A 17,870-nucleotide genomic window follows, 5' to 3' on the forward strand; every position below is an offset into this window, starting at 1 on the left:
TTTGGATAAAGTAATGTGACCTGGAAATGTATTCACTAAGCTTTGGTGGATGCTGAGATTCCCTCTTGTCACTCTAGATGAACTTTGCTATCTTTCTCAACGTCATCCGGATTTTGGTGCAGAAATTGAAATCTTCAAAGACTGGAGGAAGGCATACAAGGCATTTTGTGTAAGTGGCCAAATCTTTCACCCTCACGAGCCGGAGAGGTTAGACCCCGATTGTACAGCATACACCAGGGGTGAGCAATCTGTGGACCTCCAGATGCTGATGAGCTTCAGCTCCTATTAGCCAACACATGGCCAAAGATCAGGGATGGTGGACATTGCAATCTAACAGCATCTGGAAGGCCACAGCTTCTCTGTCCCTGCTGTACACTGTAAGCAGATTTCTGCCAAAGTTGTGGCTTATGTGGTAGTTGGGCAGATTCATGAAGCAGGAGGAAGGTTGAGTTGTCCCTGTACCACTCTGTGCATGGGTGGGACACCAAGAGCAGCTCTCTACCACCACCAGACCTGAACCTTGAATACCAACAGGGCTTGCTGCTGAGTTAAAATGCGTAAGTGTCAGAGACCGTGCTGAGTAGGAATAGTGGGAGTCTCCCCCTGCTCCTGATTCGGATCCTGAATCTTCCCAGGAGTAGGAGGACACAATAGATTGGGTATAGTGGTTTGCAGAGGGACATAGTTCAGAAGGCAGAAGTTGGGAAATATTGAATGGGGAACAGCTAGGACAGGTCTTGGCAAGATTTACTGGCCATGGGCCGGATCACTCCCACGGAAATTGTCTGTGGGCCAGACTGGCACAGCGCGATGCCGGAAATTGCATCTGCGCATGTCCGCGGTGCCGGAAATCACTTCTGTGCATGCCAAAAATTGCGCCTGCGCAGAAGCAATTTTCAGCGTCTGGTCATGCGCAGATGCGATTTCTGGTATCTGCACATGCACAGCTGCCATTTCTGGTGCCACTCGGCGAGTACCCATGCCACGCTGCGCTGGTTTAGCGCAGTGCACGGGGGACTTGCCGAGCGGGTGGCTCGGTTTGCGGGCGGTTCGTGGGCCGGTAAAATGGACTTTGTGGGCCGCATGTTGCTGACCCCTGAGCTAGGAGAAGAAACACAGGAAAAGAGAGGGTTAAAGATTCACAGTCTCTGGACAGCATTCACCCCCCCTTCTCCAAAGTCTCAGAGAGTTCAGAAAGTGGCAGAACAGAAAGCACAGAGGGTACAAACTCAGATTACAAGACATAGGAGTGACAAAGTTTAATAGGGACAGAAGAGGGTGAAATCCTTAATTGGGAGCACCACCATTTTAGGAGATGTGTTCTTTGTTCTCTCGCTGTGATTATTAACGTTTATAAGAAAACTCCTTTTACTTTGTTCTGCTTATCTACTGCCATGGGGGAGAAAGCCAATCCCCTGAAGCCTGACACAGTGTCAGGAGTCCAGGTTCCCAGGTTGGTAACCCAGTAAGCGTAGGTAATTAAAAAGGAGGATTTATTGCGAAAACAAACAGATAGCTCTGGACAGCTGTAACACAGCTGCCAGCATCATCACTCAAATGGCCCTTCTGAAGACTGCTTCCGGTCTCTACAGAATATATTGAACTTTCACACCTTACATCTCTTGTTTTGCTTCCTAACAGCCCTCCCATTCGCCGACTCCTCAGATTTATTGGATCATCTCCCTCCTCTTCCTTTTCAGAGAGACTCTCTGTGTGTCTATTCGCACCTATTTGAGCTTCTGGAGAGCTTTGGCTGCGTTCTAGCCTGCTCTTCACTACTGCCTTATCAGCTGGCCCGTCAAGGTCAGGAAGAGTCGGAGTCTGCAGCTGCCGGCTCTCCCCTGCCTGACTAACATCAAAGCCTCCCTGTTCCTGGCTGCTCTCTGCAGTTGGCTGCAAACCTTCGCTTGGAGCTGGCTCATTCCTGACACACAGGGGTTGTGTGGAAACCACATTCAGGAGCAGTGCACCAGAAGCAGAAAGACTCTTCTGGTGTATTTTCTGTTCTGCCACCTCAGTGGAAGGTGACACTCTGATCCACAAGCTACGCATACCTTCCCCATGAATGAGAACCCCTGCCATCATTTTTTAATCCACCACTACCTCCCCAGTGTTCTGTGGAAGTCTTTTCCACATTGGAAGCACCTTCCCTGCCTGAGAAACTTTGTATTCCCCTGCAGAATCCTGTCAGCAAACTTCCACCTGAGTCATCCCTGGCTGCCCCCCCCCCGTCATTTCACAGGAAACACCTGCGTGGCCTTTTGTGAACTTATATCCCATCCACATTCTCTCTTTCAGGAGACTAGCAAAATCAACGTTGCTGCTCATCCCTCTCTTTGGGGCTCACTACATCATCTTTGCCTTCTTTCCAGAGAGCATTGGGATTGTCGCCAGGCTGTACATTGAGCTAGGCTTGGGTTCCTTTCAGGTAAGAGTTGGGGAAGGGCAGTAGCTCAGTGGTAGAGCACCCACCGTTGCCTGCAGAAGATCGCAGGTTCAATACCCAATAGCATCCCCAGGTTGGGCTGGAATAAGACTCTGTCCCTGGACCTCTGAAGAGATGCTGCCCATCAGCGTGGACAATACTGAGCAAGATGAGCCAATTATCTGATGGTATAAGACAGCTCCCAGTGTTCCTACAGTATACAGTAGGCACATCCCACTCTCAAGAGACTGTGATCTATGCCCAGTATAAATAAATCTGGCAGTGATCTACTCATTGTCAATGACGGGAGGAAGAGCGTGCGTGGGGTGTGTGTGTGGAAGGGGAGGATTGCCCATAGTTGTTGAGCTTTCCCTGGGGAGGAATGACCAGGGTTGTGGATAAGGATCCCCCGGGGATGTCTGGTATACAGGAAGTCTGCAGCGCAATGGGAGAGCATCTGCCGTCCATGCAGAAAGTTAAAGCTCCAAATTGTTAGAATTCCTGCTCCGTGATTGCAGTCATGGGATTTTTGTCTATCACATGACTTTGTTTTGACTCCACAGAGTGGGAAGTGACGGAGACAGGATGTTTGTGTTACTGTGTTCTGTGAAGTGGGACTATTGTCCGTTGTTCTTTTCCTCTTTGCTCTCTGATGCTAGAGAGAGAGGGAGCCATGATGCAGTGCTCCATGTGTGTTTATATGTAAATAAAGTAGATTAGCCCAAATGCTGAATTGATGAGGTCTGTTACGCAAGCTGCAAAGACTCTGCGGATCCCTAAGTGTGCTGATGTCTGTTGGCATCGGTCGCTGTGATGTTCGGGCAGAAGAAAGCTTTCGAAGCTCCCAAACGATTGACCAGTTGGGCATGTGTCTCTACCAGGGTCCTACTCAAGTGTAGGATGAGCTCCTGACACAAATATCTCTAGGCAGGGCTGGGAATGTCCCCTGCCTGCAATCCCAGGAAGATTATGCCAGACAGCTGGACCTACAATTGGCTGGACCAATGATCTGGCTCAGTATAAGACAAATTCCTACGCTTCTGAGAACTGGAAGCCGGAGAGGCTTGCTCCTGTTGGAAGCTATCAAAAAGGAAGCTCCTAGAGAAATAAACATTTACTGATGCTTTCCACTTTCTGGCTCAAAATGGGAGCATTTCCCTCTTTCAGTATGTGTTTGTGTGTAGCCAAGAAGAGCCCAGCTGGATCAGACCAAAGTTCACTTAGTCCAGCATCCTCTTTTCTGACATAGACCAACCAGATGTGTCTAGAAAGGTGACAAGCAGGGGCAAGAAAACAACAGTCCTTGTGCACAGGTGCCTTGCCCACTTTCGTATCAAGCCACATTTGTTTAGTAGGAGTGTGCTTCTCCCACAATTCTCTTCTCTCAGTGTGGTGTAGTGGTTAAGAGTGGTAGACTTGTAATCTGGTGAACCGCTTCCTCGCTCCTCCACATGCAGCTGCTGGGTGACCTTGGGCTAGTCACACTTCTCTGAAGTCTCTCAGCCTCACTCACCTCACAGAGTGTTTGTTGTGGGGAAGGAAGGGAAAGGAGAATGTTAGCCGCTTTGAGACTCCTTCGGGTATTGATAAAGCAGGATATCAAATCCAAACTCTTCTTCTTTTTCTTCTCTCTCCTTCTCTTTCAAAGGGCTTTGTTGTCGCTCTCCTGTACTGTTTCTTAAACGGAGAGGTAAGTGGAAATGAGAAAGTGCTGGGTTTTTGACCTATAAAGTCTTACACAGCTCAGGACCCCAGTACCAGGGGCGTAGGAAGGGGTGTGTGGTGGGGGCTGTTTGCCCCAGTTGTCATCCCAGAGGGTGTGTGTGACAAAATCACACTAGGCAGATCATGCCGCTGTGCTGCGATCAGACACCTGCAGGGGGGAATCACGTGACTGCGCTGCAATTAGATCCCTGCCAGGAGGATCACATGACTGCGCCGATCGCCCCCATGGGCAGATTGCCCCACCCCTTGGGTGGATCGTTCCCACCCCCAGGTGCATGGCATGTGCACCACTCTGGGTACCCAAGCAGCTAGCTCCGCCACTGCCCAGTACCTGAAGGACCATCTCCCCCCCCCCCAGTGAATGTACCAGACCTTGCAATCATCACCTGAGGCCCTTCTCCATGTGCCCCCTGTTCAGAAGGTCCAGAGAGTGGTAACACGAGAACAGGGCCTTTTCAGTGGTGACTCCTTGCTTGGCACATGCTCTTCCTGGAGAGACTTACCTGGCACTGTCATTACCTAGCTTTAGGTGCCAGGCGCCTGCATGTTTCTCTCACCCCACCCCCAGACCTTTGGCTCTTAACTGCCTTCTTGAGTGGTTGGGATGCTTTAACTCAGGTTTTTAGAAATAAAGATAGGGTTTAGGTTTTTATTTATTTTCTTTAATGCTGGTTTTAATGCATGTGTTTGTTTGTGTATTGTAAGTCACTTTAAGTTACCTTGCTCAGAAAGTGGCCAACACATGGAATAAGTAAACAAATAAATCAAATAAGATAGAACAGAACCCTCTTTATGTATGCAACCAGAACGGCGAGGATTTTAATAGCAAAAAAACTGGAAAGGTGATGTAATCCCCACAAAAAACGATTGGCAATATTCAGAACTTGCAAAGGATGACTGGGAGAATAAGAGGAGATTCTAACCAGAAATTTAGTAAAGATTGGACAATGTTCAAAGAATATCTTAAAAAGTACTGTAATAGCACAAATCTCTTGACAGATTTAGATTGAATCTTGAAGATAATTAACTGAAAAGAATAATAAAAATGAAGTAGACTAGTAAGGTATAAAAAGCACAATGAGGTGAATTGGAAGTTAAGTGGTAATGAGGGACGTGGGTGGCACTGTGGTTGAAACCACAGAGCCTAGGGCTTGCCGATCAGTAGGTCGGCGGTTCGAATCCCCGTTGTGAATCTCCCGTTGCTCGGGCTCAGCTCCTGCCAACCTAGCAGTTTGAAAGCACGTCAAAGTGCAAGTTGGATAACTCCATATTCTCCAACATTTCTCCAATGAAAATAATGATAATAATGATAACGATGATAATGATGATGATGATGATAACAACAACAAACAACAACAACAACAACAACAACTTTTATTTATACCCCGCCCTCCCCGGCCAAGACCGGGCTCAGGGTGGCTAAGACCGAATATAAATAGAGTAAAAACATTAAAACAAAACAAAATGAAAAAAACCAAACAGTTGATTAAAATATAAGTTAGAGTACAGTTTAAAATGCAGCTTAAGTAGGGACATCCTTAGGAAAAGTGGGACATTCCAGGATCAAATCAGAAACCAAGATGGCGTCTCTAAATCAGGGATGTCCCTTGAAAATAGGGACACTTCGAGGGTCAGACGTTAGGGGCTGTGTTTTGACTCTGTCCCAGCTATAAGCCTCCATTTCCTTTCCTGCTCTTGCTTCCTCCATCTTAGGTCCAGGCCGAGTTCAAGAAATGCCTCCGGAAGTGGCACTACCGACATTACCTCAGCTTTGCCCGGGTGCATCGGAGCCTCTCCAGAGACAACAGCCCCGTTAATTACGTCACACAGTTATCTATGCTGGACAGAATCAGTCCCAAGAGGGGCACCTGTCAGAATGGCCTGTCCTCCGTCTGAAGATGTTCCTCGCTTTCATGACCTCCAGGGTTTTGGGGGAGGGACTCAGCCCCCTTGTTCCAGCAGAAGTGGCAGCTGTATCAGAAGACGTCCACCCTACAAGTGCCCTATGGGACCTACAAGCCTTCAGACAGAAATTGCTAAGTCAGGGTCAGGTTGGTTGGCTGTTGTGATGTGGGTACCTCAGACCACCCATCGTTTGCAGGAGGGTATGTGCAATTAAAGTATATTGAAGGGCTCTCTGTTGTCCGAGTACAACAAAGCCACTAAAATAAAAATAAAAATGGATGTTTTGCAGTTAGGAAAGTGACAGGGAACTCCATGACTAATTCATGGGGATGTGGGTGAAGATGAAAACAGGGACCCGCAAGTACATGCAGAATAAGAGAAGATGTTTTCATAATTCTCCAGAAGGTGAAAAGGGTGCTTAGCAGCAATGTGTAAGAGGAGGAAGGGGTAGGAGATTCCCAAAGGGGTGGTCTGTGTGCTTCCACAAAAGGATGAGGGTGGATTTGAGGTTGGAGGTGAAGACAGGGGTGAAGTGGGGCTACAGAGCAGAAAAGAGAAGTGGCTCCAGAAATCCCGTTAGGGAGGTGAAAAGCAAGCTACGTTGTTTCCACGGGATGGGAAGGGGAAGCTCTAGGGGAAGGGGAAAGTAGGGGAAATGGCAAGCAGAACAAGCAGGGGCACAACCCCCGAGTATCAAATAAATATGCTGATATCGGAAATGCAGTCTGGCCATGTGTTTGTGTGTGTGTTGCTTTAAATAAAAAACCCAGAAGCATGGCAGATGAAGATGATGGATTTTTCGGAGCTAGCCGACCTGACTGGAAGAATCAGCGACCAGAAGGAGGAGGATTATCAGGAAGAATGAATGAAATTTAAAGACTATTTAGTTAAATATGTTTAGTTAATTTAATTGGAAAAGCTTGTAAATACCAGATAGGCTGAGGATTTTAATATGTAATGTGATGAATTAATATGTTGTAATGCTGAATTGAAAAGAAAGAAAGATGTTAAGTGAATAAGTTAACTTTATAAAAATATTGGTTTTGGAAAACCGTTATAAAATGATATACATTGAAATACAACTGGGGGATACGAGGAAGTCACTTAACAATGTTACTAACTTTGGTTTAAATATAGTGGAGATTTATGTTTGTTTGTTCATTTGTTCATTTGTTTGTTTGAATTCTTTTTCGGAGAAACCAATAATTTTTTTTGGAAAACAACAACAACAACCCAGAAACAAGTCACAACAAATCTTTTATTGTTATTATTACATCTTGCTTTTAATAACATATATTCTCAAACTCCAAAATATATCTCACAGTGGGGGCAGGGGGCGGGGCATAGCACTGTTGAAATGCGAACAAGATCTTCTTTATTTACATCGCCTCGAAAAGCAGTTCTGCCTCCGGGTTTCTACTGCTCCGAAGGTTTACAAAGGGAAACGGTCACCTCAAACAGTGCCCTGCCCGCCCATTCGCCATGTTCATTTTTAAAAGTATTGATATTATTATTTTTTTACATTCAGCATAAGGAGAACGCTTGAGCAGAGGCCCCATTAGAAACAATCACATTGCTGGCATTACTCTTGGCTCTGGGTACACCTTCAGCATCAGCTCCCCAAAAATGGTTCATGCGAATCCCAAACGTATCAGAGGGCGCAATCCTGAGCACTTCAGAAGAAACAGGTGAGGCTTACCCTCAAGCAAGTGTGCACAGGGTCACAAAACGAGCCAGCTCTTTAAGGACACCATTGTAGGAAGTGGGGGCTTGTAGCACAGGGGAGGAATTTAATATACACATAGAGAACCAGTTCTTGAAGAACTTTTGGCACTGGTGAAAGGCATTAGATGGATGGCACTAGAAACTGAATTTTCCACATTTTCTATTAAACAGGAAATGTTGAGAACCCTAGTTTAGTGATCCATTATTGTCAATCCCTAGGTTCTGGATGCTTCAACATCAAAGGAGGAATCCCGAGACACCAAGGATCTTGGATGATCCTGTCTGTACACCATCTATGAAAGCAGACATTGGCCTGGCTCACACATAGATCACTCAAGCATGGTTAATTAAACAATGAGTTATTAGTGTTATGTGTGATTCCTGCCCAGTTGCTTCACTATTATTTGTTTCCTGCCAACAAAACACAATCTGAGGCTATGGTTTGCTGTTGTCTAACAACCCTGGTTTGTTTTAAACTATTGCTTGGCCTTATGTTAGAACCCAGCACCAGTCCTTAACCATGTTTTGGAACCAGATACTCTTCAGAGTGCAAAGGTGAGGCAACAGCAGCTGGAAAACAGGAGAAACGAGCCACGGTTTGTTGGGTTGTCTGTTTCACAACTCTTGGCAAACTCATGGTTTGTTAAGCAAACCCTGACTTAAACCAACCATGTCTTAGCATTATGTGCGTACCAGGTCTCAGAGGAAGCCTTCTTGCAAAGACCTCTTTCTTGAGACTAAGTCACCCCTATGCAGAAGCTGCACTTTTCTCTATCCCTTGCTTCTAAAAGTGCCTCCCAGCTGGCACTCTCATCTCCCAGTGACTTCTCACCAGAAACCCTCTCAGCTCTGGACTTTAGCATTATTATTTATCATGTATGCAATACCATCAAAACAGATGGTGGTTTCCCAGAAATTCTCTTTCCTTCGGAGATTCAGCAAAGCCTGAGCTTAAGCATCTTCTAAAATTGATCTAACATTTTTATTTTGTTAATAGGGCCACCCATTCATTAATATGGGGAGGGGGAGAGAAGTAAAAGGGGTCAAAAGGTAAAGGGCCATTAGGTCCAGTCGTGGCCAACTCTGGGGTTGCGGTGCTCATCTCGCTTTATTGGCCGAGAGAGCTGGCATACAGCTTCCGGGTCATGTGGCCAGCATGACTAAGCCGCTTCTGGCGAACCAGAGCAGCGCACGAAAACGCTGTTTACCTTCCCGCCGGAGTGGTACCTATTTATCTACTTGCACTTTGACGTGCTTTCGAACTGCTAGGTTGGCAGGAGCAGGGACCGAGCAACGGGAGCTCACCCTGTCGTGGGGATTCGAACTGCTGACCTTCTGATTGGCAAGTCCTAGGCTCTGTGGTTTAACCCACAGCGCCACCTGCGTCTGACATTGGGGTAGGGTGACCTCAACCACTAAGAATCCATCCTGCTTCAGTATGCAAAACCCCATCCCCCAATCTCCAAAACACATTGTGTCTTCCAATTTATTGACTATTTGGTCACTCTTGATGCTGATCTGGAACTGCCAGCACACTGCTGTGGTCCTCCTGTCTGGCTGCAAAAATTGGGGTGACAATTTCATTGAGGTCATAGGAGACATTCTGCCAAATTTGACTGGGTCAGGGACGCACTGGGAAGAGTGGCAATGGCAACCTCTCCTGTCCTTTCATTCAACTGAACTGCTCCACCATCACAAGCGGTGGAAGACCTGTGCAATGGGAGAGGTTAGCAGGGCATGGGCTTGCCTGACTTCCCATCCCTGGAGTTCCTGTGGCTAATGGGCATCATTCAGGACAAGGCCTTGCATTTCATCTTTCCCCTTCAAAACCCAAGCTAAACAAATGGACTTCCCTGGAGGCAGTTCCTTCCTTGGCGTAGTTCAGCTTGACACTCAAGAACGTTCTCCACTGGGGCATCAAAGGAGTTTTGCCTGTTTGGTGCTGGTGGGGGTTTTGTTTTGGCAATTTGCTCTGGTGATGCCGAAGGAGTCTTGACAATGTCCTCCTGCCAGCCTGGCTACTAGTTACTGCTGCTGTTGACACAGATGTTTGGAATCCAGTAGGACTCCCTCCAACAACTGAGAAAGCTAGAGAGGATAATGAAGAAGAGTTTGGATTTGATATCCTGCTTTATCACTACCCAAAGGAGTCTCAAAGCGGCTAACAATCTCCTTCCCCTTCCTCCCCCACAACAAACACTCTGTGAGGTGAGTGGGGCTGAGAGACTTCAAAGAAGTGTGACTAGCCCAAGGTCACCCAGCAGCTGCATGTGGAGAAGTGGGGAAGTGAACCCAGTTCACCAGATTACAAGTCTACTGCTCTTAACCACTACACCACACTGGATGGATGTGTAGGTTCCCCCATTAGCTCCTCCTATGAAGGAGACAGACCAGACTTGCCAAGCAGTAGCCCCTTGTCACAGGCAGGGCTAAGGTCCACCACAAGTATCCCTAGGCAGCTGCTGGGCTCCAGTAACCAGAGATGGTGCTTCACGGATATGCCTCCCCTGTTTCTACAGTATTTTAAGAACACAAGAAGAGCCTGCTAAAGGGTAAAGGTAAAGAGACCCCTGACCATTAGGCCCAGTTGTAGCCGACTCTGGGGTTGCGGTGCTCATCTCACTTTATTGGCCGAGGGAGCCGGCGTACAGCTTCCGGGTCATGTGGCCAGCATGACTAAGCTGCTTCTGGCAAACCAGAGCAGCGCACGGAAACACCGTTTACCTTCCCGCCAGAGTGGTACCTATTTATCTACTTGCACTTTGACATGCTTTCGAACTGCTAGGTTGGCAGGAGCAGGGACCAAGCAACGGGAGCTCACCCCGTCGTGGGATTCGAACCGCCGACCTTCTGATCGGCAATTCCTAGGCTCTGTGGTTTAACCCACAGCGCCACCCGCGTCCCAAAGAGCCTGCTAGATCAGGCCAAAGGTCCATCTAACCCAGCATCTTGTTCTCACAGTGGCTAGCCAGGTGCCTATGGGAAACCCGCAAGCAGGATTCAAGCACAAGAGCCCTCTCTTGTCTCCTGTGGCTCCCAGCAACTGGTATTCATAAGCATTGGTGCCTCCAGCCTGACCCTCTGAGCAACACCAGTCAGCTGGGTTTAAATTTCCCACAATGCCACCAACATAGCGTCACACTCAGACATCGTGGGGAATTTCACTGGTGGCTAGATCCAGCCACCCAGTGCAGCTCAGAGTATCCGAATGGCTGTGACCCACTTCTGCCAGCAAGTACATCCACTCAGGCACGCCACTGGTGGAAAAGGCCTACTGGAGGGGATATTCTTTAGGGCACCTTCAATCATGGGGGCAGCATGGGCTGGAGGGGAAATCAGATCATCACTACTGCTGCTTGGGGGTGAATTTGTCTCCTGCTGTCAACTCTTCAGCTGTCTATCTTCTCTAGTTACCCCTAGGGATGGATGGTAAATTTGATTTCCTACCAGTTCCTCATTTTTCTAATCTTAAATTCAGCTTGCTCCATTTCCATATCAGAATATGAAAATTCATAAACACTTTCTTTATGCACCCATTTCTCCTCAAGTACAGATAGTTATAGAAATTCCAGCCTATTACATGAATTGCAGTTTTCCATTAGCTGAATGCATTTTCGTATGCTATTGTCACTATCATAGTTTTGCATGCTCTTTTGACTGATATGCACCCAATTGTGCACATGTGCACATTGGTTGCAACACAAAATTGAGAGAAGTGATCATTTCGAAAGTGCCTTTGTTCATGGCCCGGCATGGAAAAAACAAATCTGGCAAGTTTGAATTCAAAGATATAGAAAAATGAGTCTCGGGTGTCAAAAGGATTTTGATGAATGCTGAAGATGCACCAAACTTTTGACACCCGAGGTGCATATTTTTAGGACGCCCTTATTTTTTTTGCAAATTTAAGTTTTTCACAAATGTTGGTGACATTGTGTTTTAATTGTTTCAGCTTACCCTGGGATCTTAGAGTGAAGGGGTGGGCAATAAATTTAAATGGTATTCATATCCATAACATGCAGACGAAGACATTTCTTCCTAAACCTTCCCTTTCAGTTGATAAGAAAGATTGCCAGCTTAAGAGTCAACACCAGAAGATAACCAGCTTACATTCAGAACCAGCAGTGACAATAACATCACCCCTTCCTTTTGCCAAATTTCACCTGTGCTTTGAGTTTGACCAGGGGTGTGTGTGTGGTCTGGCCTGGAAATACAAGGGGTCTGAGCAACCCAGCCACCTCTCGCCTGCCATTTAAAGGAGGGAGCCTTTCAAGATTCCAGACATTTCAGACAGTTACCTGCCTGTTGTCCTAAGCAGCCACAAGGTCTTTGCAGCCTTTCTGAGATACAATCTGGGCCACGTTCTCCATGGGTGCCAATAGAACTGGAACCTTTTTTCTCCACTGGTGCCTATGCTACACAGACCGCCATTCGACCCTGGCAACATTTTCTTTTGGCACTCAATGAGTGCCTATTGCTTCCATCGACGCCTTCAAAACCTTGGCCATTCTTCTCAATGGATCCCTGGCAATTTGCTGCAGCGATCCCTGTGGAATCTGAGCAAAATAATCCCTTGATGCCAGTGCAATTGACTGGTTGCGGCGTACGGGCAAACATCCAGTCCATTGAATCTTGGGAGATCCTATGGAACGGTTGAAATTTGCTCCGTTGCCAGTTCTGGAATCTTGGCAATTTCAGTTGTTTGGCACAGAAGCTCAGTTGCAGGCACAGACCTCCTGCACGCAAGGGCTTCTCGTTTTACGTCTGTGGAAAGGACGGATCTATCTGTGCAAAACCAGGGATGGACTCTCAGAACTACCCCCTCTATTGAAGCAAATGGGCAAGTCACTATGCATGCATCATAGTGAGCAAGAAGCTCTGGATGATATAAATTGTGTTTATTACTTATAGGGTTTTGTTTTTTGGTCCCATGCACCATCACAACTGGGAACAGATCTGAGATCCACCTGAAAGAAATAACTGTTGCTTTCATTCACAGTTCAGAATGAACTGCCAATTTTGCAGTGATTTAAAACTTCTTTGTGACTTGGTGGAACGTGAACCCAATCCAGATAGGAACATAGGAAGCCGCCTTTATTCCATTTCCATGAGGTTTCCCTGACTTAATTTTCACATTACGTTTGAGCTTCAAAAGCTGCTTCCAGGAATAGAACACAATGCGCCATCCACATGGCAGTCTATTCCATTTTCCTGATGTTTCCCTAACTGTTAATTTCTTCATTCCACAAGAGCTTCCATACAGTATGAGCTTTCAATTTCAGAAATATCGTGGAGTATAGTGTGACTTTGGTGCTCATTTCCCTGTTACTTACTTCCAGGAAAAAAAAATCTATTTGCAAATAACATGGAAATAAGCATTAAACTTATTCTATATTCCTGGAAGTGGCTTTCACATCATGTGAAAGCTCAAATATAATTAACAGTTAAGGAAACACAATGAAAGCAGAATAAACTGTCGTGTGAATACAGTCTAAATCAGGGGTAGGCAACCTAAGGCCCGGGGGTCGGATCTGGCCCAATCACCTTCTCGATCCGTCCCGCGGACGGTCCAGGAACCAGTGTGCTTTTACATGAGTAGAATGTGTCCTTTTATTTGAAATGCATCTCTGGGTTATTTGTGGGGCATAGGAATTCGTTCATTTTTTTCCCTTCAAAATATAGTCCAGCCCCCCCCACATGGTCTGAGGGACGGTGGACCGGCCCACGGCTGGAAAAGGTTGCTGACCCCTGGTCTAAATGGACACATCCATTTGCTCATGTCTTTAAAAAACAAACAAACGATTTATAGATATATATTGAAAAAAAATACATTTCACACAACATCACGAAGTGAGCGAACAAAATCCAGAAAGAAGGGAAAGGAGCTTTTGCACACAGTGGCCACAATCCAGTCATTGGAAGGGGAAGAGCCCCTGATGCCTTTGCTTCTCTCGCCCCCAGGGCTGGTCATAGAATCATAGAATCATAGAGTTGGAAGAGACCACAAGGGCCATCGAGTCCAACCCCCTGCCAAATGGGGCAACACCCTTCTGGATCCCAGTCAGTTTTGTTTCACCCCATGGTTGCTCTGCTAAGATGCGATGGCTACAATTACCATGAGGTAGTGTCCAACCCACCTCCATGCTGGCAGCTGGAGGAATCTGTTGGGTGCTATGCAAGGATATGCAAGCAGGTAACTTTCAGCCTGTGACAACCATCCCATTTGTAGTGGTGGGTTGGAGGTGGCAGCGAGGAGACTTTGCAGTCAAGGCTCCTAAGAGGTGACTACTCTTTCCAGAAACCCAGAGGGCTCAATGCTAATCGGGACCTCCCTTCCCCCTTTGATGCCACTAGAAGACTGCATGGGGACAAGGAGTGTTTATGCCCAGCTCTCTCTGATACCGAAGGGAACTCATGCATTGTTCTCAACACAACTGGTGACCCACTGAGCCAAATGGGATTTGATAAACCACCTGGCCAAACAAGGGAGGGACAAGGTTGTGGAGGACCTGATGGGCCACCATACATGGCCCAGCCCAGAGGTAGTAGCTAACCTGGTGCCCTTCAAGGATGGTTGGACTACAATGCCCAGTGGGCACAGCCAGCACAGCCAATGGCTAAGGATGATGGTCAATGTAGTTCATTATCACCCAGAGGGCACCACTGTGGCTGTTCCTTGCTTAGCCAGCGGGCTGTGTTGGATATCCTGATGCACAAGGTATGCAAAGCTATTTCTCCTGGAGCTTCTTTTCCACGCACACTGGAGCCAAGATGGCAGCTAATGTGTGTTGAAGCTGACAAACTGGTCCATGCATGGCATGAGATTAGGAACACAGGAAAACAGGATGCTGCCTTGAACTGGGTCAGACCATTGCTCCAGCTCTATCTTGCCCAGGGCTGTCTACACTGTGCGGCAGTGACTCTCCAGGATTTGAGGCAAGGGGTCCCTGCCAGCCCTACCTGGAGATGCTGGGTATTGAACCCGGGATGTTCTGCTTTCAAGGCAGATGCTCTACCACTAAGCTATGGCCCTTCCCCAATGTATGATGAAGGAGCAGATTGTGCTACTCAACATGTACGGACCAAGCTCTAGCTCAGGGATGGGGAGCCTATGGTCCTCTGTATGTTCTAGGTCAGGGATGTCCAACAGGTCGATTGCGATCTACTGGCAGATCCCTGTGAGGTTTTGGTAGATCACGGGTCGATCTCTGGCTCCCTTTCCTCAGTGTCGTTGAAACTGACTCCTGCCCCGCATCCTCGCCCCACCTTCCATTGTTGTCTGATCAGTGGAAGGGAAGAAGGAGCTTTCTCTCCGTGGCTGTTTTCATTCAAAGAGATATTATTGTGAGTGACTTTCCCCCCTTTGACCCTTGCCTTTAACCCCCCCCAAAAAACCCAGAACTTCCCTCCTAAGGAAGTCTAAAAATGGGGCTTTCCTCCTCCCTAAAGAATGCTCAACAACTTAGACCTGAACCCAGATTTTAATTTCGAAAGTATCACAGTCTCTCGGGAGTTGGCCAACCTTGTTCTAGATGATCATCTGTATGTGGTTGGATTCCATCTCCCATCAACCTCAGGCAGGTTGGGAACAATGGGAATTGTAGTCCATCAACATCCGCAGAGTCAAATTCCCCATCCCTCCCTGCTCCACCTTATGGTCCACTTCTTCTTCTCCACCCCACCCCCACTGAAACACTCTATTTATTTTATTATTTAAAAACCCCGTTCATTTAAACAAAGGAGAAAGAACCAGCCCTTTCGTTGCAACTTTCTTGGCCTCAGCTTGCATTCGTTAACAAAATAGCAACATTTCCCCCCTCTCTAATGTACACACACAGGCAAGCTCACACACTCACATTAAAAGATTAGAGAGGATCAGGAACATCTAAGACAGGCTCATACAATCCACAGAGGAACGATAAAAAGTCCAGAGGCCTTCATGCAATGCACAAAGTCTCCTGAGAATTGACATCATTGTTTTAATTCGGCTGAAGTAGCTATGTTTCAGTTGTGGCTCTGACTAGAAGGTGGGAGCGAGGAAGAAATTCCCCACTCGAACCTATATTGAAGGCATTAATGATTTCCTAAACAAACTAAACTCTCCCCTGGGGGGCGTGGGAAGTGCCTCAATCTAAAGACAAGTTTCCCCACTTCCAAAGTCTATATTATTTCTTGGCCACAGCACTGGATCTTGGACCTTCTGCGACCCACCCAAACGGACCCCCCTGTTTTAGCTATGTAGAACCCACAAAAATTGCCTAGCCCTTTCGATGTGAACCCTGGCGCAGCAAAAGCCCCACAGTTTGTGGGGCACACAACCAACTTGTGCCGTCGGGGGTCACAACTACCAGTTACATCCTTATTTCTGTGGAAATGTATCAGTGGAGAAGGTTTTGCATGTAGTCCGGAGGAATTGACCTTCAAGGAATTCATGTAGACTTAACATGGGGGATATATAGATAGATATTTTCCACTTTTTTTAAAAAAAGAAGAAGCCCCTCCCCCATCAACCTCAAAAATATAGCTCTATCTTGGACGACCCTTTTAGAAAATTCACAGCATAACAGAAGCTTTCTAATACATTCCTGGAGGACGGAATACACCGGTTGGCTCCATTTTCGCTTGGCATGGCTTTTCCAACCATCGAGTGGCTGCTGTCCACATGGCGCAGTTCTGCAGAACCTCATTCGATGCCTCACACTTGGGCAGCCACTGGTGGGATCCATCGCGACCATCATCTCATCGAGGTTGGTCGTGCATCCACTGAAGAATTTAGGCTACATTCTATGTCATGAAAGAGGATGCGGAGACTAGCCCAAGACAGAGGGAGATGCATTGGAGATGAATATACATGGTTCATTCACAGGTATCAGCTTGGCACTCAAAATTCACAATGGGACAGAGGACAATCACCAAAAATGGCAGGCCGACAATGGAATTATTTGTAGCGTGCTGAGATGATGGATGATTTGAATGCCTTCTTTTTTTTTTTTGGTCCGGATGATCTCAGTTGCATATTTACAATCCTCTCCAATGCCTTATCTTCCACCCCTCAGGGATGATGTCTCCTGCTTCCAGAACGACTTCGTTTCTCTCCCTCTCTCTTTTTTTTAATAAAAGGGAGGTGGGTGTTTTTTTTTTCTTTTAAAACAAAACACAGAGACAGACACCACCACCCCACACCACCAAAATTAATTATGACCTTTTTGTTGTTGTTGATGTTGTTTCGTTTCCAAAAGGAGATTTTTCTCTCTCCCCTCCCCCCCCCCCTTTGGGGAGGGGAAGGAAGATGGCTCATGCGCTCATGTCGCCAGGTTCTCCGCATTTATGCTCGACATTCGAATCTGTGAGCTGCTCTTGCTCAGAATGGACAATTGCGTGCCCCCGTTCACACCGCTGCTTGCTAGGGAAGGGTGGCGATGCTTGAAATCCACAGCAAAGTACCGGTTGACTTTCCAGCTCCTCCATTTCCTCTTTATTTCTGACTGCACCTTTAGGGAGAAACTTTAAAAGGTCATTTTTTAATGTACTTAGCCGCTTGGGAACATGCTGACAGAAGTTTCTATATTTTTAATTTTCTTTCAACAAAACGCAGAAGCGGTAAGAATGCAAGAAGAGCTCTGTGGCTGGATCCTATTCAATAATAATAATAATAATAATAATTTGCTCTGGGCCCTCCCCCCCCCACTGGCAGGTGGCCCCTGGACGAACGGGGTCCCTGAAGGCAAGGGACCTTCAGGTTGCAAATAACAGATTGGCAAATCAAATTACAGGAATTTGTGGAGGTGGCTCAATTGACTAGCAAACTCAGAGGAAACTCAAAGCAAAAATTTGTGGGGAAATGGGATGGTTAAATAATAATAATAATAATAATAATAATAATAATAATAATAATTTTGTACCCCACCCATCTGGCTGGGTCTCCCCAGTCACTCTGGGCAGCTTCCAACAAAGATTAAAAAATACATTAAAATGTCACACATGAAAAACTTCCCTGAACAGGGCTGCCCTCAGAGGTCTTCTAAATGTCAGGTAGTTGTTTATCTCTTTGACATCTGATGGGAGGGTGTTCCACAGGATGGGCGCCACTACC

At 46.7% G+C, this 17,870-nt stretch overlaps 2 protein-coding genes across 11 annotated transcripts in view; one reads left to right on the forward strand and one right to left on the reverse strand.

The window, feature by feature from the left end:
- LOC114607890 (vasoactive intestinal polypeptide receptor 1-like) overlaps window positions 1-6,384 on the forward strand; it is a 35,222-nt gene extending 28,838 nt beyond the window's left edge. Inside the window, exons 10-13 of the mRNA XM_028751562.2 lie at window positions 78-169; window positions 2,299-2,428; window positions 4,074-4,115; window positions 5,864-6,384. Of these exons, the coding sequence (XP_028607395.2) occupies window positions 78-169; window positions 2,299-2,428; window positions 4,074-4,115; window positions 5,864-6,046 (447 nt within the window). The 3' untranslated portion in view covers window positions 6,047-6,384. The remainder of the gene's footprint in view (window positions 1-77; window positions 170-2,298; window positions 2,429-4,073; window positions 4,116-5,863) is intronic.
- A 911-nt stretch (window positions 6,385-7,295) lies between these two features.
- The window catches only part of ADCYAP1R1 (ADCYAP receptor type I), a 138,856-nt gene continuing 128,281 nt past the window's right edge, over window positions 7,296-17,870 (reverse strand). For 6 of the 10 annotated variants that reach the window (XM_028750780.2, XM_028750779.2, XM_028750783.2 and 3 more), the window contains one exon: window positions 7,296-17,281. In XM_028750780.2, the coding sequence (XP_028606613.2) occupies window positions 17,072-17,281 (210 nt within the window). In that variant the 3' untranslated portion in view covers window positions 7,296-17,071. The remainder of the gene's footprint in view (window positions 17,282-17,870) is intronic. The other 4 variants (XM_028750782.2, XM_028750781.2, XM_028750778.2 and 1 more) reach the window with 1 other exon arrangement.

This window comes from Podarcis muralis, chromosome 12 (assembly GCF_964188315.1).
Source record: "Podarcis muralis chromosome 12, rPodMur119.hap1.1, whole genome shotgun sequence".
Classification (NCBI taxonomy): domain Eukaryota; kingdom Metazoa; phylum Chordata; class Lepidosauria; order Squamata; family Lacertidae; genus Podarcis; species Podarcis muralis.